This window comes from Rhinoraja longicauda, chromosome 23, assembly GCF_053455715.1.
Source record: "Rhinoraja longicauda isolate Sanriku21f chromosome 23, sRhiLon1.1, whole genome shotgun sequence".
Lineage (NCBI taxonomy): Eukaryota > Metazoa > Chordata > Chondrichthyes > Rajiformes > Arhynchobatidae > Rhinoraja > Rhinoraja longicauda.
In genome coordinates this window covers 6073381-6098530 of record NC_135975.1, presented here as the reverse complement: position 1 = coordinate 6098530, position 25150 = coordinate 6073381, and the positions used below count along the sequence as shown (strand labels likewise).

The 25150-nt window shown below is 48.2% G+C and overlaps 1 protein-coding gene across 3 annotated transcripts in view; it reads left to right on the top strand.

Annotated features, from left to right (window-relative positions):
- Positions 1 to 23315, top strand: part of podxl (podocalyxin-like) — an 84564-nt gene extending 61249 nt beyond the window's left edge. For all 3 annotated transcript variants that reach the window (XM_078419529.1, XM_078419530.1, XM_078419527.1), the window contains exons 6-9: positions 13983 to 14139; positions 16379 to 16434; positions 17850 to 18011; positions 19399 to 23315. In XM_078419529.1, the coding sequence (XP_078275655.1) occupies positions 13983 to 14139; positions 16379 to 16434; positions 17850 to 18011; positions 19399 to 19593 (570 nt within the window). In that variant the 3' untranslated portion in view covers positions 19594 to 23315. The remainder of the gene's footprint in view (positions 1 to 13982; positions 14140 to 16378; positions 16435 to 17849; positions 18012 to 19398) is intronic.
- Positions 23316 to 25150: the final 1835 nt, after the last annotated feature.

Here is a 25150-nt window from a genome sequence, read left to right as displayed (position 1 = left end):
AATCATGAATCTATCTATCTCCTTAAAAAATATCCACTGACTTGACCTCCACGGCCTTCTGTGGCAAAGAATTCCCCATGCTATTCAGAGTGTGAGAACTCCTTCATTTATTTCTTCTTCAAGCAGCAGGCTGTTAAAACTGAAGAGTAAAGAGCAACTTGTATTAATCTCATAAATTTCCAGTTTAGTTTAGTATGTCACGTGTACCGAGGTACAGTGAAAAGCTATTGTTGCGTGCTAACCAGTCAGCGGAAAGACATGATTACAATGGAGCCATTTACAGTGATAAGGGAATACATGATAAGGGAATAGCGTTTAGTGTGAGGTAAAGCCAGCAAAGCCCGATCAAGGATAGTCCAAGGGTCACCAATAAGGTAGATAGTGGTTCAGCACTGCTCTCTGGTTGTGGTAGGATGATTCCGTTGCCTGATAACAGCTGGGAACAGACCCAACCTATTGAGTTTCTCCTTATTTGCGAAGGCACACACAAAATGTTGGAGTAACTCAGCGGGTCAGGCTGCATCTCTGGAGAAAAGGAAATAGGTGACGTTTCGGGTCGAGACCCTTCTTCAGACTGAGAGTCATGGGAGTGGGTAACTAGAGGTATGAAAAGGGTCAGAACAAACGTCGGAACATTGTTGTCAATCTTTTCCGCACCGTGTTCAGCTTAGCGGCATCCATCTGAAAGCTATTGAAGAAACACTAAGAGCTGGAGCAACTCAGTGGGTCGGGCAGCATCTCTGCAGAGCATGGATAGGTGAGTGCGTAAGGTTGTGACCGGTCAGGCAGCATCTCTGGAGAACAAGGATGGGTGACGATTCACTTCGGAACATTTCGGGATTCAGGGATGCTGCCTGGCCCGCTGAGTTACTCCAGCACTTTGTGTCTTTCCTGTCAATTTATCTCCTGTTCTGGCGGAGAGCCACAGAATCAAAACATTGACACTTTCCGCAGATGCTCCCTGGCTTGCCGAGTGTTACCAGCATTTTCTGTTTTTACTTCAGATCTCCACAGTTTTCAAACTGAGCTGAGGAGATAGAGTGGATGTGGAAAGGATGTTTCCACTGGTGGGAGAGTCAAGGACCAGAGGTCATTGCCTCAGAATTAAAGAGCGTTCTTTTAAAAAGGAGGTGAGGAGGAACTTCTTTAGTCATGAAGGGATTAAAAGTACCATTAGCAAATTTGTAGATGACACAAAGCTGGGTGGCAGTGTGAACTGTGAGGAAGATCAGCCATGATCACAGTGAATGGCGGTGCTGGCGGTGCTGGCTCGAAGGGCCGAATGGCCTCCTCCTGCACCTATTGTCTATTGTCTGTTGTCTATTCTCACATGGAATTCTCACATGGAAGCTAAAAAAGACTGTGGGAAGAGGTCTGAGCAATCTGGCCACCCGCCATCTCCACGCATCGTGACCATACCTCCCAAATAAAATCGTTCTGTTCTCGGTTTGGGGAAAACTGCACAGTTTTCTGAGGAGGTTTTCCAGATTTCAACTGCACAGTGTGTGAAGAAACATTTCATGCAGCCACCCCTCAAATGTTTGACAGTGAGATAGTTTGGTTTAGTTACGTTTGTTGAAAAAGTGTGGATACAGGCCCTTCGGCCCATCGAGTCCATATCGACTAGCCATCCCCATACACTAGCACTTTCCTACACTGGGGACAATTTGATCAAGTTGCCTCCTGGGATAAATAAAATTCTATCGTATCGTATCGTATTTACAATTTTTACTAAAGCCAATTAACCTGCAAACCTGTACATCTGTAAAGTGTGGGAGGAAACCCACGCAGGTCACGGGGAGAACGTACAAACTCCGTACAGACAGCACCCCCGGTCAGGATCGACCCGGGCCTGAGATGCTGTAAGGCAGCAACTCAACCGCTGCTCCACCGTGCCGATTCATTTTACAATTTCTGACATTGCTTGAAAGTAATGTCGGAGACTGCCAAGTAAATAGCAGAGAGAGTCCACTGGTTATTTGTCCAGTCCTCGTGAAGTGAATGTGTACTAGAGGCGTTTGCGTGATGTTTCCTGTCGTTGTGATAATCTCTGGTGTTATTTTATTATCTGCTGCCTCCAGGCAACATGAACAAATAGATGGGATGGGAAAAACAGGGGCTGAGGTCAACACCTGGCTGTTTTTAACCAATTCCTTGCACTAACCAACCTCTCCCCCATTGACTCCATTTATACCTCACTCTGCCTCAGCAAGGGCAGCAGCATAATCAAGGACCAGTCGCACCCCGGCCACTCCATCTTCTCCCCTCTCCCATCGGGAAAAAGGTACAGAAGTGTGAAAACGCACACCTCCAGATTCAGGGACAGTTTCTTCCCAGCTGTTATCAGGCAACTGAACCATCCTACCACAACCAGAGAGCACTAGTGCTGAACTACTAATTACCTCTTTGGTGACCCTTGGACTATCCTTGATCGGAGTTTGCTGGCTTCACTTTGCGCTAAACGTTATTCCCTTAGCATGTATCTATACACTGTAAATGGGTCGATTGTAAGCACGTATTGTCTTTCTGTTGACTGGTTAGCACGCAACAAAAAAGCTTTTCATTGTACGGATGACAATAAACTAAACTAACCAACTAATTAACATAAAACATTCACATTGTGAGCAATGGACCGAATGTTATAACCAGTAAAATAGGGGGAGGTTGGATTGAAAGTTAGTAGCAATAAGGAGGAGCTTTTTTTTTAGATTTAGATTTAGAGATTTAGAGATACAGTGCGGAAACAGGCCCTTCGGCCCACCGAGTCCACGCCACCCAGCGATCCCCGCACATTTACACTATCCTACACCCACTAGGGACAATTTTTACATTTTACCCAGCCAATTAACCTACATACCTGTACGTCTTTGGAGTGTGGGAGGAAACCGAAGATCTCGGAGAAAACCCACGCAGGTCACGGGGAGAACGTACAAACTCCGTACAGACAGCGCCCGTCGTCAGGATCGAACCTGAGTCTCCTGCACTGTAAGGCAGCAACTCTACCGCTGCGCCACCGTGCCGCCCAATTGAATTGCTCTTGCCGCCAATGGATTCACCTTTGGACAGCATCGTCCACCTCCACCACCGCAGGAGGGCCACCGCAGTGGCACAGCTAGTAGAACCGCAGCCTCACAACGCCAGCGACCCGGGGTCATTCCTGACCTTGGGTGCTGTCTGTGTGGAGTTTGCACATTCTCTCTGTGACCCCGTAAGTTCATAAGCTCTAGGAGCAGAATTAGGCCATTCGGTCCATCGCGTCGACTCCGCCATTCAATCATGGCCGACCTATCTCTCCCTCTCAACCCCTTTCTCCTGCCTTCGTCCCACAATCCCTGAAGTTCAGGCAGAGACTGAGCAAAAATGGTGGAAGGAGCACAGAAACTCTCTGAGAATCCGTCCATTTAATAGGACCCCCTACCTCACCAGTGGCTTAAAGGTCCTCCACTGGACGTATCAGCCATCCCAGAACCTCTCCCAACTGGATTGGAAGCGAGACTGCCTAAAAACATTGTCTCGTCACCACAAGAAGGATATTCTTGCTATTGAGGACGTGCAACGTAGGTTTACTAGGTTAATTCCCGGAATGGCAGGACTGTCATATGTTGAAAGACTGGAGCGGCTAGGCTTGTATACACTGGAATTTAGAAGGATGAGAGGGGATCTTATCGAAATGTATGATTATTAAGGGGTTGGACACGTTAGAGGCAGGAAACATGTTCCCAATGTTGGGGGAGCCACAGTTTAAGAATAAGGGGTAGGCCATTTAGAACGGAGATGAGGAAAAACTTTTTCAGTCAGAGAGTTGTGAACCTGTGGAATTCTCTGCCTCAGAAGGCAGTGGAGGCCAATTCTCTGAACGCATTCAAGAGAGAGCTAGATAGAGCAGGCAGGAACGGGGTACTGATTGAGAATGATCAGCCATGGTCACATTGAATGGTGGTGCTGGCTCGAAGGGCCGAATGGCCTACTCCTGCACCTATTGCCTATTGTCTATTGTCTATTCCTTTTCTCCAGAGATGCTGCCTGACCCGCTGAGTTACTCCAGCTTTTTGCGTCCATTTTCGACATTTAATAAAATTTCAATTGCCATGCTAAGTCTTATTAATCTGCCATTTAGACCTAGAAACAAGGAACTGCAGATGCTGGTTTGCACAAAAGGACACAAAGTAACTCGGCAGGTCGGGCAGCATCTATGGAGAACATGGATAGGTGACGTTTTACATCAGGACTCTTCTTGGGTCATGACCCGAAATGTCACCTCTTCATGTTCTCCAGAGATGTTGCCTGACCTGCTCTCTGAGAATCCATCCATCTAATAGGACCCCCTACCTCACCAATGGCTTAAAGGTGAGTTACTCCTTTGTCCCGCCGCCCTGACATCAGTCTGAAGAAGGGTCTCGACCCGAAACGTCACCCATTCCTTCTCTCCTGGGATGCTGCCTGACCTGCTGAGTTACTCCAGCATTTTGTGAGTTACTCCAGCACTTTGTCACCACGTAGACCTTTTCTAAAGTACCTCAGAGTTGCCCACTTTTAGAAAGTAGTTTCAGGGTCAATACAATATTTAGGGAATTCACTGTGAAATGTGAAGTGAGAGGATTGCCACTGTGTGACTTTAATTAAACGCCAGATAGCGAGCTATAATCAGCCTCTTACACTCTCTGCGAGGCATTGTCTGGTTGAAGCAAATGATTCCTTTGGAGTCTCAGTCCTTGTATCACTGCAGGATGTTTGTCTTAGATTTTTGTCGCCGTGGGAAAGAGGTGCTATCAATTTCTGCATGTGTAGCTTCAATCTTGCTGGGTTTATTGTTCCTTATTAAATTACCAGTACACGTATCAAGAGCGTACAAGAGTTCTGAGCAAGAATGTTAGATCATTGTTGGAAACAAAACCAGTCGGAAATCATACCAATTGTAGTCCGGGTGCAATGTTGACAAGTTTAAAGGCTCATTGCATTTGGGGGAGTTTGGACATTTATATTAAAATATTAAATATTAAAGTATTCCTTCCTTAGCATTTACAGGAATGCCCGCAGAAAATGTAAAAGCTGCAGCAATGTATCTAGTTAGACACAAAATGCTGGAGTAACTGATTGTAGATGATCAGCCATGATCACAATGAATGTCGGTGCTGGCTCGAAGGGCTAAATTGCCTCCTCCTGCACCTGTTTTCTATCTTTCTATGTAACTCAGCGGGGCAGGCAGCATCTCTGGAGAGAAGGGATGGGTGTACCAGTGTTGTTCTAGGATGTGGAAGGAATCTAGTGTTGGGCACTATCACATCAACTCTCTGCTTCGAGTAGACAATAGACAATAGGTGCAGGAGTAGGCCATTCAGCCCTTCGTGCCAGCACCGCCATTCAATGTGATCATGGCTGATCATTCTCAATCAGTACCCCGTCCCTGCCTTCTCCCCATACCCCCTGACTCCGCTATCCTTAAGAGCTCTATCTAGCTCTCTCTTGAATGCATTCAGAGAATTGGCCTCCACTGCCTTCTGGGGCAGAAAATTCCACAGATTCACAACTCTCTGACTGAAAAAGTTTTTCCTCATCTCTGTTCTAAATGGCCTACCCCTTATTCTTAAACTGTGGCCCCTGGTTATGGACTCCCCCAACATTGGGAACATGTTTCCTGCCTCTAACGTGTCCAACCCCTTAATAATCTTATACATTTCGAGTATTCATCTGACCACAGTATAATTCCAGCCCCATGCAAAGCCGCTCTTTGACTGAGTTTTATTCGAGATCTTTTCTAAACTCGCAAACATTACCATTTACTGTTATGCAGACGGTAGCGAGTCTAATCCACTGAACCTCATGTTCTTTTCAATGAGACCAGGTCTGATGTGTGAACCAGTTCTTCATCCCTTAGTACAGTTGACCAAAACCTCTCGATCTCCGATTACAAATTAATCAATTAACCTTGCGTAAATCCCTTAAGAAAAAATACTGCAGATGCTGGTTTAAATCGAAGGTAGACACAAAATGCTGGAGTAACTCAGCGGGTCAGGCAGAGAAGGACTGGGTGACGTTTCGGGTCACCCATTCCTTCTCTCCCGAGATGCTGTCTGACCCGCTGAGTTACTCCAGCATTTTGTGTCTGCCTTGCATAAATTGCTGTTTGAGATGTTCCAAGCTCACCGGCTATAATAATAATAATTTTGGTTTGTCATTCAGACATATAAGAATACATTTGAACGAAATGTCGATCCTCAGGGGGCTGAGGTGCAAGGTGCATAGTGGTTGATATTAATGTTTCACCTTTCTCAGGACCGGAGGAGCCGTTGTGTCCGGTGCACGCCGGCTAGAAATGTTCCCTAACTTTGCTCTAGTTAACCATGGCTCCAATGTTTGATCAAGGTCCCAGACATCCCAATCAGAAGAACTGTGGTGGGTGTATGAAAGGTGGTGGGTACATGGAATAAGTTGCCAGAGGAGCTAAGTTGAGCTAAGTACCATAAAAGCAAAAGATAGTTGTGCAGGTACATGGAGAGGAAAAGGTTTAGAGGGATATGGCCCAAATGCTGGCAATGGGAGTGGCTTAGATGGGGCATTTGGGTCGGCATGGGTGGGCAGAAGGGCCTGTTTCCGCGCTGTATGACTCTGTGGGCCAAAGAGAAGTAGGTGGGACGAGTGGAGACAGGGCATGTTGGCAGTGTGGCCAAGTTGGGCCAAAGGCATCTTGGTCGCTGTGGGCAAGTTGTGCCAAAGGGCCTGTTTCCACACTCAATGACTCTATGAATCAATAGACAATAGGTGCAGGAGGAGGCCATTCGGCGCTTCGAGCCAGCACCGCCATTCAATGTGATCATGGCTGATCATTCTCAATCAGTACCCCGTTCCTGCCCTCTCCCCATACCCCCTGACTCCACTATCCTTAAGAGCTCTATCTAGCTCTCTCTTAAATGCATTCAGAGAATTGGCCTCCACTGCCTTCTGAGGTTTAAATCTAAGAGCTTTGTGATGAAAGGCACAAAGTAAAAACCAACTTTTTGTCGGAAGAGGCATCATAAGCAAACGTTGGCAGCATTCTGGGTAGGTAGGGCAGCAAGGTGGCACAGTAGAAGAGTTACTGGCTGGGACCCGGGTTCAATCCTGACCACGGGCGCTGTCTGTACAAGGTTTGCACGTGACCGCGTGGGTTTTCTCCGATTTCCTCCCACACTCCAAAGACGTACAGGTTTGTAGACCACCTGGCTCCGGTAAAAACTGTAAATTGTCCCAAGTGTGCGTAGGATGCTGTTGGTGTTCGGGGATCGCCGGTTGGCACAGACTCAGTGGGCCGAAGGGCCTGTTTCAGCGCTATAATCTCTAAACTAAACTAAACTAAAGGAAGAGAGACACAAAATGCTGGAGTAACTCAGCAGGTGCAGGCAGCATCTCTGGAGAGAAGGAATGGATGGCGTTTCGGGTGGAAACCCTTCTTCAGACTGAATTACTCCTGCCTTTTGTGTCTATCTTTGATTTAAACCAGCACCTGCAGTTCTTTCCTAAACTAAAGGAATCCGCTTTGCTTATCGGTGTGAGGAGGGTTCCTGGGTGAGTATCAGTGTGGTTTTGGAGTGTTCCCTGGTGGGTGGGGTAGATATAATTTGCCACGTTATCAGAGGAGCTAGCAGCCCCCTCTCAGTGTAATCTGTGCCTGTCAGAGGGTAGCTGTCTCTCAGCTCCATGCATTCCTAAGCGACCTGCTCTGCCTCACACTTACTGATGTGGGCAGGTACCTCAGACTAACAAGCTGACAGCTTGACCTGAAATTATTTAAAATTCGCGGGGGAAAAAAACTCCTTTTATCTGCGTTTATATGGGGGTTTAAAAAAAAAATACACTTATTGGGGAAATTTCCCTGGCCATTTCGCAAGAGAGTCGTCAAAATAAAATTTAACACCAAGCCCCAGGTGACCAAGAGTTGAATGAAAGAATTCGGGTTTCAGGAGGGAATCAAAGGAGGGAGAAGTGGAGAGGAAAACAAAAGACACAACATGCTGGAGTAACTCAAGAGGGTCAGGCAGCAACTCTGGCACACCTCCAGATTCAGGGACAGCTTCTTCCCAGCTGTTAACAGGCAACTGACTGAACCATCCTACCAACATCTAGAGAGCAGTCCTGAACTGCTATCTACCCTCGGACTATCTTTAATCGGACTTTACCTTGCACTAAACGTTATTCCCTTTCTCATGTTTCTATACTCTGTGGCCAGCTCAATTGTAATCATGTGTGGTCTTCCCATTGACTGGTTAGCACTCAACAAAAACATAGAAAATAGGTGCAGGAGTAGGCCATTCGGCCCTTCGAGCCAGCACCCCCATTCAATATGATCATGGCTGATCATCCAAAATCAATACCCCGTTCCTGCTTTTTTCCCCCATATCCCTTGATTCCTTCAGCCCGAAGAGCTAAATCTAACTTTTCACTGTAGCTTTTCACATGTAGCTTTTCACTGTACCTCATTACACGTGACAATTAACTAGGCTAAACTAACCGAGGTGAGGTTTTGGGTCGGGACCCTTCTTCAGACTCTGAGGTGGGCGATGTTATCTGATGAGGCTGGAGTGTGGAAAGAAGTGTTTGTGAACACCAAGAGTTTGGGGAGGAGCATGCAACACAATATGGGAAGATATGTTCGCATGTAATAGGAACAAAATTAGGCCATTCGGCCCATCGGGTTTACTCTGCCATTCAATCACGGCGAATCTTTCTGTCCCTCTCAACCCCATTCTCCTGCCATCTCCCCATAACCCCTGACACCCGTACTGATCAAGAATTTATCAATCTCAAAAATAACCATTGACTTGGCCTCCACAGCCGTCTTGTGGCAATGAATTCCACAGATTCACCACCCTCTGAGTAAAGAGTTTTAGGCCTTTAAGTTTAATTTAAATGATCAAAGACCAGAGATTATAACTTGAAGATCCAAAGGGGGGAAAGTTTAAAGGAGATATATGGGGCATTTAAGAGGCTTTCAGATAGATACATGGATATGCACGGAGTGAAGGGTTAGAATCACATGCAGGCAGAGGCATTTAGGTTAACTTGACATCATGTTCGACAAAGACATTGTGGACTGAAGGGCCTCTTCCTTGCAGCCTGGACTGATGTTTCAGTTTAGTTTAGTTTAGAGATAGACATAGAAACATAGAAAATAGGTGCAGGAGTAGGCTATTCGGCCCTTCGAGCCTGCACCGCCATTCAATATGATCATGGCTGATCATCCAACTCAGTATCCCGTACCTGCCTTCTCTCCATACCTCCTGATCCCTTTAGCCACAAGGGCCACATCTAACTCCCTCTTAAATATAGCTAATGAACTGGCCTCAACTACCTTCTGTGGCAGAGAATTCCACAGATTTACCACTCTCTGTGTGGATTCTTCTAAGCGTGGAAACAGGCCCTTCGGCCCACCGAGTCCGCACCCGCCTGCGATCACCCCGTACACTAGCACTATCCTACGCGCGCACTAGGGACAATTTACATTCACACCAAGCCAATTAACCTACAAAAACCTGTACGTCTGTGGAGTGTGGGAGGAAACCCCACACAGGTCACGGGGAGAACGTACAAACCCCGTACAGACGGCACCCATGGTCGGGATCGAACCCGGGACTCTGGCGCTGTAAGGCAGCAACTCCAACACTCTACCTCCACACCACCATTGAAGCAGCAATTATTTTAGGCCTTTAATCGAAGTTTAGGGTCTATGTGTATAGTCATGAAAAATCTAGAGCTTTTATATACTGCTTCAACAGCCAAGGAAAAGTATCAGGCTGCAGTTTAGTTTGCGTTGATCTACTGTGGACAGATGACAGAGAGCGAGGTGTCAAAGTGAGGGAGGATGTCAGGGATGGTACAATCCCCACACAGTGCTATGTGCAGGAAGGAACTGCAGATGCTGGTTTAAACCCGAAGAGACAGACGCAAAAAGCTGGAGTAACTCAGCGGGACAGGCAGCATCTCTGGAGAGAAGGAATGGGTGATATTTCGGGTCGGGACCCTTCTTCAAACTGTCTGGCTCAGAGATGCTGCCTGTCCGGCTGAGTTACTCCAGCTTTTTGCATCTGTCTCCACACAGTGTCAATGCTTGAAGCTTCTAGTCTGGTGAGTGCTAGTTGACGCGATGATCTACCCCACCATCTGGCCAGCACTGGAACTGCGACTGGGCCTCTTTCCTAGGGCAACAAAGTTCCAATAGACAACAGGTGCAGGAGGAGGCCATTCGGCCCTTCGAGCCAGCACCGCCATTCAATGTGATCATGGCTGATCATTCTCAATCAGTACCCCGTTCCTGCCTTCTCCCCATACCCCCTGACTCCGCTATCCTTAAGAGCTCTATCCAGCTCTCTCTTGAATGTATTCAGAGAATTGGCCTCCACTGCCCTCTGAGGCAGAGAATTCCACAGATTCACAACTCTCTGACTGAAAAAGTTTTTCCTCATCTCAGTTCTAAATGGCCTACCCCTTATTCTTAAACTGTGGCCCCTTGTTCTGGACTTCCCCAACATTGGGAACATGTTTCCTGCCTCTAACGTGTCCAACCCCTTAATAATCTTATACGTTTCGATAAGATCCCCTCTCATCCTTCTAAATTCCAGTGTATACAAGCCTAGTCGCTCCAGTCTTTCAACATATGACAGTCCCGCCATTCCGGGAATTAGCCTAGTAAACCTACGCTGCACGGCCTCAATAGCAAGAATATCCTTCCTCAAATTTGGAGACCAAAACTGCACACAGTACTCCAGGTGCGGTCTCACTAGGGCCCTGTACAACTGCAGAAGGACCTCTTTGCTCCTATACTCAACTCCTCTTGTTATGAAGGCCAACATTCCATTGGCTTTCTTCACTGCCTGCTGTACCTGCATGCTTCCTTTCAGTGACTGATGCACTAGGACACCCAGATCACGTTGTACGTCCCCTTTTCCTAACTTTTCACCATTCAGATAATAATCTGCCTTCCTATTCTTACCACCAAAGTGGATAAGCTCACACTTATCCACATTAAACTGCATCTGCCAAGCATCCGCCCACTCACACAACCTGTCCAAGTTCCATCTTCACAGGGCACTGATGTCTCAACTTGATCAGGGGAGTTTTGGATAGCTCCCTGCCATCCGCATGTAATTGAGAGGGAAAATGCTCCCGTGGAAAAATAAAGCCTAATCTTCGCTTGGGCCAGCTTGCAACCCAGTGGTATGAACGTTGAGTTCTCTAACTTCATGTAACTCCTGCATTCCTCAACGCCGACATCGTGGGTCGAAGGGCCTGCTCCTTTGTTATCCAGTTCTATGCTCCAGTACATTGGTGATTACTCCCACGTGCTTCTTTGAGTACGTTCCATAGGATTTATCACGCCCACCTTAGTCCAGAGGCAGGGTCCCAACCCAAAACAGGGCCTGTCCCCTCCCCTTCACCGGAACTGCCTGAACCGTTGAGTTCCTCCAGCAGTATTTTCTAGACAATAGACAATAGGTGCAGGAGTAGGCCATTTGGCCCTTCGAGCCAGCATCACCATTCAATGTGGTCATGGCTGATCATTCTCAATCAGTACCCCGTTCCTGCCTTTTCCCCATACCCCCCTGACTCTGCTATCTTTAAGAGCCCTATCAAGCTTCACAGATCCACAGATTCACAACTCTCTGACTGAAAAAGGTTTTCCTCGTCTCCGTTCTAAATGGCCTACCCCTTATTCTTAAACTGTGGCCCCTGGTTCTGGACTCCCCCAACATTGGGAACATGTTTCCTGCCTCTAACGTGTCCAACCCCTTAATAATCTTATATGTTTCGATAAGATCCCCTCTCATCCTTCTAAATTCCAGTGTATACAAGCCTAGTCGCTGCAGTCTTTCAACATATGACAGTCCCGCCATTCCGGGAATTAACCTAGTAAACCTACGCTGCACGCCCTCAATAGCAAAAATATCCTTCCTCAAATTTGGAAACATTGAGTTCCTCCAGCAGTATTTTTTTCCTCCAGATTCCCGTATTGGCAGCCTTACAGCGCAAGAGACCCAGGTTATCCTAACTACGGGTGCTGTCCCTACGGAGTTTGTACGTTTTCTCTCTCTCTGTGACCTGCGTGGGTTTTCTCCGGTTTCCTCCCACACTTACCTCCAAAAGGTTCATTGGCTTGGTATAATCGTAAATTGTCCCCGGTGTGTCGGATAGTGTAAATGTGCAGACGGACGCACAGGTTTGCAGGTTAATTGACTTTGGTAACATTTGTAAATTGCCCTCAGAGGGTGCAGGGTAGTGTTAGTGTACGGGGTGATCGCTGGTCAGCATGGACTCAAAGCGATGAAGGGCCTGTTTCCACGCTGTATCTCTAAAGTCTAAAGTCATTTGAGCCGTGCCGAATGTCCTCAGCCTTCTGAAGGTTGCAGGGAGCCAGTGTGACAGAAAGATGGAGTGGTGTAATTATATGAAAGCCACAAAATGCTGGAGTCACTCAGCGGGGCAGACAGCATCTCTGGAGAGAAGGAATGGGCGATGTTTCGGGTCGAGAGCCTTCCTCAGAAAGCCCCACCTGCAGCATAAGCTGGAAGTAAGAAAATAATCCTCAGTACCCCACCTCCCACCCACCATCCCCTTCAGAAATCAACCAGCTATGATACAGGTACCCCTGACAAAATATCATCCACCCACCATCGATTGCCATCTTCCACCAGCCCTAACTAGTGGGAAGTCCAGCACAGCTCCTTCTGGTCACAGTGATTACTTTATGGGAATACCACCTCCAGCTGCCCGAGAGAGATAAGGAGTCAGTGTTTACTGATGAAGCCGATCACCCAGCAGCTGGGCGGGGATAAGTGCTGGCAACTGAAGGTTCACAGTTCCCCCTTCAAAGCAAAGTCTCCATCTGTAGCTTCTTGATTGGGATGGACAGGCATCGATCTTGTGCCAGCAATCAAGGAGAGTACAATAAGGCCAGTCGCCTCTCCCCATCACAGCGGCCTGGATAGAGCTCTTAAGGATAGCGGAGTCAGGGGGTATGGGGAGAAGGCAGGAACGGGGTACTGATCGAGAATGATCAGCCATGATCACATTGAATGGCGGTGCTGGCTCGAAGGGCCGAATAGCCTCCTCCTGCACCTATTGTCTATTGTCTATTTCCAAATGTGCTTCAATCAGAGATGTATTCTTAATGTCAGGAGAGGCAGAACATACCACCAGCGCTCACCAGAGAAAATGGACACAAAATGCTGGAGTAACTCAGCGGGTCAGGCAGCTTGTCTGGAGAGAAGGAATGGGTGACGTTTCGGGTCGAGACCCTTCTTCAGACTGAGAGTCAGGGGCGAGGGAGACTAGAGATATGGAAGGGTAAGGTGTGAAAGTGACAGATCAAGGCAGATGTTTTGATAAGGAAATGTAGAATGTAGCCCCTGACATCAGTCTGAAGAAGGGTCTCGACCCGAAACGTCACCCATTCCTTCTCTCCAGAGATGCCGCCTGACCCGCTGAGTTACTCCAGCATTTTGTGATACCTTCGATTTGTACCAGCATCTGCAGTTATTTCCCTACAGGAAATGTAGAATGGTTCATTGTTGGCTGAGAGGAAGGTGACAAGGAGGCAGACAATCAGCGGAATTGATCAGAAAAATCTCTGACGAGAGTTCTGCAACACCTCTCTTGCTGTTCCCACTCTGTGATTCCTCCTGCTCTCAAAAGAACAGAAAACACATTCGGTCCAAGGTCCGGCCCACATGTTGGAAGTCCTGGAGTGACCCTGATGCAGGAAGACCCTCCGTCCCTCTCCTCTGCCGAACGCCACACACACACACGCACACAGGCCCTTCGGCCCAACTTGCCCACGCCGACCAACGTGTCCTATCTACACCCCCGGGGTGTAGATGGGACACGTTGATCGGCGTGGGCAAGTTGGGCCTGTGTGCGAGCTGTCTGTGTGGCTCTGAGGCTCGATTTCCTTTTATTTCCTTGTTGATTCTGCAAAGCTAACGTTCTCCCCTTCTGCGGTTGACTAATTCCAGGAAAGCTTTGTGAGGGAGAAAGGGAGGGCCATGGCCGATGCCATCTGCTCCGGGCTGGTGATGGCAGAAGGTCTCAAAGGGTTTGACAAGTGCGAGGTCCAATTCAGCCACGAGAAGGAACATCAGGGCAAGCTGCACATCGACGTCTCTTTCAAAGGTCAGAGCTGCCAACCTTTACTCCCAACATGGCACTCCCCCCCTCCCCTCCCCTCCCCCTCAGCACATTCCTCTGCCCACCTCCCTCTCTCAGCAGACTGAAGTCTGAAGAAGGGTCTCGACCCGAAACGTCACCCATTCCTTCTCCCCCGAGATGCTGCCTGTCCCGCTGAGTTACTCCAGCATTTTGTGTCTACCTTTGATTTAAACCAGCACCTGCAGTTCCTTCCTTACATTTCCCCCCCCTCTCTCAGCAACTGTTCAACGATACTTCATTGTCACTTGTACCGTTTTCACAGTGAAATGCTTTATTTCTCACACAACCCGGTAAAATCATGTAGTGGACCTCACCCGGGCAGCGCACGACAGCCGCTATGTTTCTGCCGCCAACAAAGGTTCACCGAACAGTCCCGCCTACCGCCAAACGTGGCCGCACATCCTGTTGGAACTCCACTCATCCAGGCAAACAGAGAGTTGCCTTACACTCCTGGCCCGTGTCTCGTAGGCAGAGTGTTAGAGTCACGCAGCACACAGTCATAATCATATAAAATCAGGATATAATCATAATCACCGTAAGTTATTAGCCAAGTATGTTTTGCAACATACGAAGAATTTGGTTTGCCATACACCCATACCAAAAACATGTGGAATTCTCTGCCTCAGAAGGCAGTGGAGGCTAATTCTCTGAATGCATTCAAGAGAGAGCTAGATAGAGCTCTTAAGGATAGCGGAGTGAGGGGGTATGGGTAGAAGGCAGGAACGGGGTACTGATTGAGAATGATCAGCCATGATCACATTGAATGGTAGTGCTGGCTTGAAGGGCCGAATGGCCTACTCCTGCACCTATTGTCTCTTGTCTATTATTGTCTATAAACATTTGACATAAACATCCACCACATTGGCTCCTCCACACTGTGATGGAAGGCAATAAAGTCTTATCTTCTTTCCTCCTTTTGTCCCGCGGTCGGGTGAGTCTAACCGTCCGCAGTCGGGGCAATCGAAGCTCCCGCGATCGGGGCGATCCAAGCTCCTGCGGTTAGAAATCGGTCCCTAACCAGGGGCCGCGGGCTCCACGACGTTAACGTCCGCGGGCTCCCGCGGTTGGAGCTCCAAGATTCCCAGCAAGAGGCCACCAGCTCCACGATGTTAGGCCACAGTGAGGACGGAGATACGACACGGAACAAATTGCATCTCCGTCGAGGAAAGAGATGTTAAAAAGTTTCACCCCATCCCCCACCCCCCCCCACACCACACCCCCTCACCCCACCCCCCCACAACCCCACACCCCCTCACACCCCCCCACCCAACCCCCCCACACCTTCCCCCACATAACACAAAACTAAAGATAAACTAAAACATACATTTCACAACAAACTAAAAACACAAAGAAGGAACAAAAATGAGTCAGACCGTTGGCGAGGCAGCCATCGTACGGCGCCCCCTCGTGGTATCGGCCCCCTCCACCCAACCAAGATCATAAGGACATAAGGAATTAGGCCATTCGGCCCGCCATTCTACTCCGCCATTCAATCATGGCTGATCTATCTCTCCCTCCTAACCCCATTCTCCTGCCTTTTCCCCATAACCTCTGACACCTGTACTAATCATGAATCTATCTATCTCTGCCTTATCAAATGCCCCATCAAAGCGAGTCCCATCTTCCACATCTGGCCCATAACACTTCTATCCCATCCTTTAGACTTTAGAGATACAGCGCAGAAACAGGCGCTTTGGCCCACCGAGTCCGTGCCGACCAGCGATTCCCCCCCCCCCCCCCCCCCACTAGTGCTATGTTACACTCATGGAAGGCTGGGAAAGATGGGGGACCTTGTTGAAACTTACCAAATAGTGAAAGGCCTGGATAGAGTGGATGAGAGAGTCTATGACTAGAGGGCACAGCCTCAGAGTAAAAGGACGCACCTTCAAAAAGGAGATGAGGAGGAATTTGTTTTAGTTACAATAGTTAGGTGAATCTGTGGAATTCATTGCCGTAGACGGCTGTGGAGGCCGTCAATTGGTATTTTTAACAGCGGACATTGGCAATGTTTGATCAGTAAGGGTGTCAGAGGTTAGGGGGAGAAGGCAGGAGAATGGGGTTGAGAGGGACAGATAGATCAGCCGTGACTGAATGGCGGCTTAGACTTGATGGGCTGAGTGGCCTAATTCTGCTTCTATAACTTGTGAACGCATGAAGTTGACTTTGCGTCAGTCATCCCAAAGTTTTCATTTTGTTTTAACAGTTTCCGTTCATCGAATGAATGACGTTCTGAAGAGGGTGCAGGAAGCAATGAAAGAGGTAATTTTACATTCTTCTTCAGTATTCTTACATTTCCTATTTGTGCGGTGCAGCAGCGGCAGAGTTGCTGCCTCACAGCGCCAGCCAGAGACCCGGGTTCCATTCTGACTACGGGTACTGTCCATACGAAGTTTGTACGTTGTCCCCATGACCTGCATATGTTCTCTCCGGGATCTCCAATTTCCTCCCACACTCCAAAAACCTACCTCCAAAAGGTTAATTGGCTTGGTGTAATCGTAAAGTGTCCCTAGTGTGTGTGTGTGTGTGTGTAGGATAGTGTAAGTGTGCGGGGATCGCTGGTCGGCCTGGACGCAGTGGGCCGGAGGGCCTATTTCTATGCTGTATCTCTAAACTAAACATTGAGGATCCTTCCAGTTCAGGCTGTCGGGATGGAGAGAGTCACGGAGAACTACAGTGCAGAAACAGGCCGTTCGGCCCACCAAGTCCACACTAACCATCAACCACCCATTGACACTAATCCTACGTTAATCCCATTTTCATTCTCCCCACATTCTCATCAGCTGCCCCCCGGGTTCTACCACGCACCTACTCCCTAGGGGCAGTTTACAGTGGTTAATTAACCTGCCAACCCACCTGTCCGGTGGATGTGCATGCCCGAGGAAGCCCACTTAATCAGGAGAACTTGCAGAGAGTTCTGAGGCAGCATCACCATGATCTCCGTCACCGTGTTGCCCTTGGGCAGAACATGAGGGCCACTTGCAATGGCGCCCAAGCCTCCGGCTTTCACATCTTCAATGCACTGGTGCAGAAGTCGGATCATGCTTGCAGTGGCGCAGCGGTAGAGTTGCTGCCTGACAGTGCCAGAGACTCGGGTTCGATCCCGGCTATGGGTGCTGTCTACATGGAGTTTGTACGGTCTCCCCATGACCTGCGCGGATTATCCCCGGGATCGCCGGTTTCCTCCCACACTCCAAAAACATACTAGATTTGCAAGTTCATTTGCTTCGGCAAAATTGCAAATTGTCCCTAGTATGTAGGATAGTGTTAGTGTATAGGGATCGCTGGTCGGCACCGACTCGGTGGGCTGAAGGGCCTGTTTCTTTTGTTTGATGTTGGTTTATGATTGTATGTGTTATTGCATTTTTATTGATTATTCTTATTGGTCTTATTGTTGAACTGCGGGTAATTTTTCATTTCACTGCACATTTATGTGTATGTGACAAATAAATGACTATTGACTATTGATCACATTGAATGGCGGTGCTGGCTCGAAGGGCCGAATGGCCTCCTCCTGCACCTATTGTCTATTGACTACCGCTGCGCCACCGTGCCCACCTGTAAGAGCCCGGATTTCCCAACCTCCACATAGATCTGCTTTTGTTTTCCTATTGGATTCAGACTGAGTAGTGATCGCTATTGATGGACTGTTCCCTCCGCTTTGCCTTGGCATTCAGGACCTCAACCAGAATAATGATGATGAAAACAAGCAGCGGGAGAGTGCAACAGAGCTGAAGAAGCTGATTGCGATGGTGGTCACGGGCTTACTGCTGCTGCTCGTGTTCCTGTCTGCCATTGTGTACTGGGGTTCCCAACGCAAGTCCAAACTCAAGGATCCGGTGAGTATCAGCAGGCCAGAATGTGGTGGGTACGTTGGAGGAAGGAGCTGCAGATGCCGGTTTAAACCGAAGATAGGCACAAAATGCTGGAGTAACTCAGCGGGACAGCCACCATCTCTGGAGAGGAGGACTGGGTGACGTTTCAGGTCGAGACCTTTCTTCAGACTGAAGAAGGTTACGCCTGAAGAAGAGTCTTGACCCGAGGTGTGGAGGGATATGGGCCAAATGCAGGCAGGTGGGACTAGTGTAGCTGGGACATGTGGTCAGCGTGGGCAAGTGGGTTGAAGGGCCTGTTTCCACATGGTATGACTCTATGACCATAAAGCAGAGGAGCAGAATTAGGCCATTCAGCCCATCAAGTCTGCTTCCACCATTCGATCATGGCTGACCTATGCTTCTCTCTCAATCCTATTAAGAGTCATATACCGTGGAGACAGGCCCTTTGGCTCATCTTGCCCACAACGACCAACATGCCCAAACGATGTACCTGTCCAAATGTTGCTTAAAGGCTGATAGTACCGGCTAAACGTTGCGATAGTAGCTATTCTCCTGCCCTCAGCCCGTAACCTTCGACGCCCGTACTATAGACAATAGACAATAGGTGCAGGAGGAGGACATTCGGGCCTTCGAGCCAGCACCGCCATTCAATGTGATCATGGCTGATCATTCTCAATCAGTACCCCGTTCCTGCCTTCTCCCCATACCCCCTGACTCCGCTATCCTTAAGAGCTCTGTCTAGCTCTCTCTTGAATGTATTCAGAGAATTGGCCTCCACTGCCTTCTGAGGCAGAGAATTCCACAGATTCACAACTCTCTGACTGAAAAAGTTTTTCCTCATCTCAGTTCTAAATGGCCTACCCCTTATTCTTAAACTGTGGCCCCTGGTTCTAAACAAGATGCTACCAGGTAGCCCCTGCTTCCCTTCTCTATCCCCTCCCCCTTCCCAGTTCTCCCACTAGTCTTCCTGTCTCCGACTACATCCTACCTTTGTCCCGCCCCCTCCCCTGACATCAGTCTGAAGAAACGTCACCCATTCCTTCATTTCCTGAGATGCTGCCTGACCCGCAGAGTTACTCCAGCATTTTGTGTCTACCTTCGATTTAAACCAGCACCTGCAGTTTTTGTTTCCTACACAAGATGCTACCAATCTCCGCTTGAAAAATTCCCACTGACTTGGCCTCCACAGCCGTCTGTGGCGATGAATTCCACAGATTCACCACCCTCTGGCTAAAGGAATCCCTTCTCCTCCTCTACTGGTGTGCCTTTTTATTCCGAGGCCTCTGGTCCGAGACTCCCCCAGTAGTGGACACATCCTCTCCGCATCCACTCTATCCACTCAACCTTTCATGGTTTTCTGCCCTCCCCCCCCCCCCCCTCCATTTTGCAGTACCTGACAGAAGAGCTGCGCACCGTGGACAACGGTTGCCATGACAACCCGGCCATGGACATTACCGAGAGGGAGTCCGAGATGGAGGAGAAGAAAAATTCGAAAGCCACCTACTTGGAAAACACGGACGGTTGGATCGTGCCTATGGGCGCCCACATCAAGGGCGAAGTGGAGGAAGAAGACACTCATTTATAAACATAATCACCTTGTTATCTACAGCTCTCTGCACATCTGTACAATTGCTTCAAATATGTATCCGTATATACTGCCAGCAAGGACTGAGATCAAACTGTAGACTTCACAATCCATCTCCTTAAAGCCATATTCTCTCCAGATTATATTTGGAAATGCTGTGATTAAACTTTGATTAGTACGGGTGTCAGGGGTTACGGGGTGAAGGAGGCAGGAGAATGGGGTCGAGTGGGGAAAGATAGAATCAGCCATGATTGAATGGCAGAGTAGACTTCATGGGCCGAACGGCCTCATTCTGCTCTTAGAACGTATGAAGTTACGTAATGGGGTTTATGGAAGGAGGCACTGAGAAATGGGAGGAGATGCTCCTGTTCCTGCAGTTAATGATATTCATATCATATCATCATATCATATATATACAGCCGGAAACAGGCCTTTTCGGCCCTCCAAGTCCGTGCCGCCCAGTGATCCCCGCACATTAACACTATCCTACACCCACTAGGGACAATTTTTTTTTTACATTTACCCAGCCAATTAACCTACATACCTGTACGTCTTTGGAGTGTGGGAGGAAACCGAAGATCCGGAGTAAACCCACGCAGGTCACGGGGAGAACGTACAAACTCCTTACAGTGCAGCACCCGTAGTCAGGATCGAACCTGAGTCTCCGGCGCTGCATTCGCTGTAAAGCAGCAACTCTACTGCTGCGCTACCGTGCCGTACCGTGTCAATCCTCTGCCTCTGTATAGATGGGGCACTTTTTGGTCAGCATCAGCAAGTTGGGCCGAAGGGCCTGTTTCCATGCTGTACTCATCCGCCCGTCCTCTTCCCCATGCCATCCAAGTAACAATCCACCTCAGAGGTGAATACCATCGTCAGGCTTGGTGGCTGATAATTCCATAGGCTCTCAAGCTTGAGTGGAGAGATCTTTAAGTCCAAAAATGGCCGAGCCCTTATGCCGAGACTTTAGCCCCTGGTTCTCAAGGATACAACTACTCATCAACGCAACTCCTCTGTAGGCCAATTCTGTTTCATTTCCACAGATACCTTTCCTGAAAACAAATCAATAAAAAAATTAAATAAAATTTACTCTTGGGGGCAAGTTTCCAAGAGAGTCAAGAGTGCTTTATTGTCATATGTCCCGAAACGGAGCAATTAAATTCTTACTCCACCAGCATTTTCTGTGAACTGCCATGAAGGAAGCACAAACAGTCAACAATAATAACCTTTAATGCCAATGCGGCACTTTTCGGAGAGGGATTTCTTTCCACCGCAGAGGTGCCAGCCAAGCTTTAGGTGCCACGTTGAGGAAGTGTAGCTGGGTAACCATTTCTCCAAGACAGGTTGGCATGGTGGCGCAGCAGTAGAACTACTGCCTTACAGCGCCAGAGACCCGGGTTCAACCCTGGCCATGGGTGTCCGTGCGGAGTTTCCACATTTTCCCCATGACTGCGTGGGTATTCCCCGGGTGCTCCGGTTTCCTCCCGCACTCCAAAGACGTAGAGGTTTGTAGGTAAATTGGCTGGGGTAAAATTGTAAATCGTTCCCAGTGTTAGTGTGCGGGGATCACTCTGTGGCGTGGACTTGGCGGGCCGAAGAGCCTGTTTCTGCGCTGTATCTCTAAAGTCAATAGTGTAACGTCTAAAGGCATCCAAACTAGAATGTACAGTTTTATGGTGAAAAGTAGGAGATTTAAAAGGGACCTAAGGAGCAAGTTATTATTTATACACACAGAGCGAGCGGTTGGTCTCTGAAACGTGCTGCCAGGAGAGGTGGTGGGGTCAGGTGCAGTTAATATGTTTTAAGAGACATTTAAACAGATGCTTAAATAGGCATGACTTAGAAGCATATAGTCCCGATGTGGGCAAATGGGATTAATGTAGATGGGCAACAAGGTTGGCAGGAAGATTATGGGCTGAAGATCCTATTCTAATGCTGTGCAAACATGATGCCCTGAGAATGGAGTCACCAGTAATTAGAAACTCTCTCTCTGGGTTTAGGGCCATAAGCAAGGCTTGGGGTAAATCGATAAGAACATTAAAGAATAAGGTGCTATATTTGAACAAATAATTGCAAAAAGGTTCAGCGGTGAGAGCAAATGATTATTTAGATTCCCTTTGATGAATTTAGGAAGGTGAGGCCAGGACAGTCCAGACAGACACAGAGCTGGAGGCCAATGTGTTGGAAGGAACTGCAGATGCTGGTTTACACCAAAGATAGGAGACACAAAATGCTGGAGTAAGTCAGCGTCTCTAGAGAGAAGGAATGGGTGACGTTTCAGGTCGAGACACTTGTGAAGAACCCTTGCATTCCCTTCTCTCCAGAGATGCTGCCTGTCCCGCTGAATTACTCCAGCATTTTGTGTCTATCTCTGGTGATCAATAGCTGGGTAGTTGGGGTGGGGGGATTGGGGGAGGCAAGGCACACGATAAAGCCACCGTTAGCGTTACCGATGGCGAGCTCAGAGCCATCACCCACGTCAGTGAGAACTGTTGGCTATCATAGTCAGTCACAGAGATGGCAAAGTAGACCCCACTGTCTCATCACTTATTTTTCTTCTGCACGTTGAAAATGAGACAGATTTGGACAGAATTCCTGTAGATGCTTTCAAGAGAGCTGGAGAGAGCTCTTAAGGATAGCGGAGTGAGGGGGTATGGGGAGAAGGCAGGAACGGGGTACTGATTGAGAGTGATCAGCCATGATCGCATTGAATGGCGGTGCTGGCTCGAAGGGCTGAATGGCCTCCTCCTGCACCTATTGCCAATTGTCTATAACACTGGATCCCTTTCTGTCCCTCTGCAACCCACCCTTCATGTATAAACCTCATCCGTGCAGGTGAAAAGACGGATGGGGTTTCATTAACAGAGAGAATATGGCTTTAACACTTCGAAGTGCACTTTCAGTGATTGCTTATTTCAGGCAAACTACTTGCACATCAATGAGATGTAGAGATAGATGACAACCTTGTGGCTGTCTTCAGTAAGTGATGGTTTGGCAGGTTTGTTTGTAACTGGGATGTTCTTTGCTAATGTAAATAATCAAGGCAATTCTTCAAGGCCTTGGCAGCCATTGCATTGGGCTATGGTGTTCCAGCATGACTGTTGGCATTAATGAGCACATGCAAGTTGGTATGGACTGGAATTTTCCAAATTGGGAAAAATTGGAAAGATGCCTAATGTTGGATAATTAAGATTTCAATACATTGTAAAGCAACCAGCTGTCAGGGCTAACCATCAGAGCATTGTTATAGAGATTTCACAGTGGAAGGTTGTTCTTCTTCACTAGCTAATAACCCAACCGTATGAACATTAAATTCTCCATCTTTTGGTTACCACTAACCTCTGCTTTGGACATCACAGTGACGAGGTGGCAGGGTTGCTGCCTTATAGTGCCAGAGACCTGGCTTCAGGCACACACAGCAGTTGCATTGTGCAGGGCTTCCTGACTGATCTCAGCGTTGTCAGAGAGAAACAGATTTTAACCGCCTGCCGCGGCCATCAATGAACCCAAGGCACTTTCTGCAGAGAGAGCAGGCGTTGAGTATTCCTCTCTCAGCACCATCACAAAGCTTGGTGGAGCATAGACTTGCCAGTGTCATGACAATCACTACAAAGGGGGTCTCAGTCGGTCAGACAAGGAACTAGAACCTTTTGGATTCCAAAAGTAATTCCTGAAGCAGGAAGGTTCTGCACTATCATTGTGTAATTGGGACTGCCAAATGCCTACTCATGGAAATAGGCCCTTCTGGACTCTAATAGGATTGAGAGGGATAAATAGATAGACAATAGACAATAGGTGCAGGAGTAGGCCATTCGGCCCTTCGAGCCAGCACCGCCATTCAATGTGATCATGGCTGATCATTCCCAATCAGTACCCCGTTCCTGCCTTCTCCCCATACTCCCTGACTCCGCTATCCTTAAGAGCTCTATCTAGCTCTCTCTTGAATGCATTCAGAGAATTGGCCTCCACTGCCTTCTGAGGCAGAGAATTCCACAGATTCACAACTCTCTGACTGAAAACGTTTTTCCTCATCTCCGTTCTAAATGGCCTACCCCTTATTCTTAAACTGTGGCCCCTTGTTCTGGACTCCCCCAACATTGGGAACATGTTTCCTGCCTCTAACGTGTCCAACCCCTTAATAATCATACGTTTCGATAAGATCCCCTCTCATCCTTCTAAATTCCAGTGTATACAAGCCTAGTCGCTCCAGTCTTTCAACATATGGCAGTCCCGCCATTCCGGGAATTAGCCTAGTAAACCTACGCTGCACGGCCTCAATAGCAAGAATGTCCTTCCTCAAATTTGGAGACCAAAACTGCACACAGTACTGCAGGTGCGGTCTCACTAGGGCCCTGTACAACTGCAGAAGGACCTCCTTGCTCCTATACTCAACTCCTCTTGTTATGAAGGCCAACATTCCATTGGCTTTCATCACTGCCTGCTGTACCTGCATGCTTCCTTTCAGTGACTCATGCACGCAGCGTGGAAACCACTAATTCCATCCACTCACCACCCTTTGTGTGCAAAAGGCCTGATGCCTAATGGAAGTGAAACTGGATCATTTTCAAAGCACTGCATGAAATGGGTCTCTCTGAATCCACAGAACACTTGGCCCAGCTGGTATCTGGGGGAATTGAAAAAAAAATACTCCTTCAGCAATAATCAAATTCAATTACCGTCTGACAACTTACTGGAGTGGGTAAAAGATCAAATTATTACTTTCCTGGCAATTACGGAACTATTGCCATATTTTAAGTAAGTCAATTACCGTTGTTTGGTTTGATAAGTCCGCCTGCGTGCTTTTCTCTAATGGGGAAGTTGGCACGTGCCCTGGTAATAGGGTTGCCAACTGTCCCGTATTGGCCGGGACATCCTGTATTTTGGGCTAAATTAGCTTGTCCCCGTATTAGTAGGGGGTTGCCAACTTCCTCACTCCCAAATACGGGACAAAGGATGCCTGCCAGGGCGGGGTGACGTCACCTTTTGTCCCGTATTTGGGATTGAGGATGTTGGCAACGGTAGGTTCCCGGTAGGTTCACAAATAGTGCAGGCTTCGGGTTCAATGGTTGCCCTGTGCTGGTTTGCTGAGTAAATTAGTCACCCAGCTGAGCATGAGAAGCGAGTACACTGGATGGAGGACAGAAGACGTCAACAGAATCCCAATCCTACCACAGCAGGTCAGGCAGCATCTCAGGAGAGAAGGAATGGGCGACGTTTCGGGTCGAAACCCTTCTTCAGACTGCCTCTGCTGGAATCCTGAACAAGAATTAAGTGCTGGAGTAACACAAAGGGGTCCCAACCCAAAATGTCACATACTGCATCCATCCCCCCCCCCCCCCCCCCCCCCCCCCCAGATTGTTGCCTGACCAGCCGGCCAGCGATCCCCATACACTAGCACTATCCTGCACACTAGGGACAATTTACAATTTAACAAAAGCCAATTAACCTACAAACCTGTAGGGCTTTGGAGTGTGGGAGGAAACCGGAGGACCGAAGAAAACCCACGTAGTCATAGGAAGAACGTGCAAAACAGACAGCACCTGTAGTCAGGATCGAACCC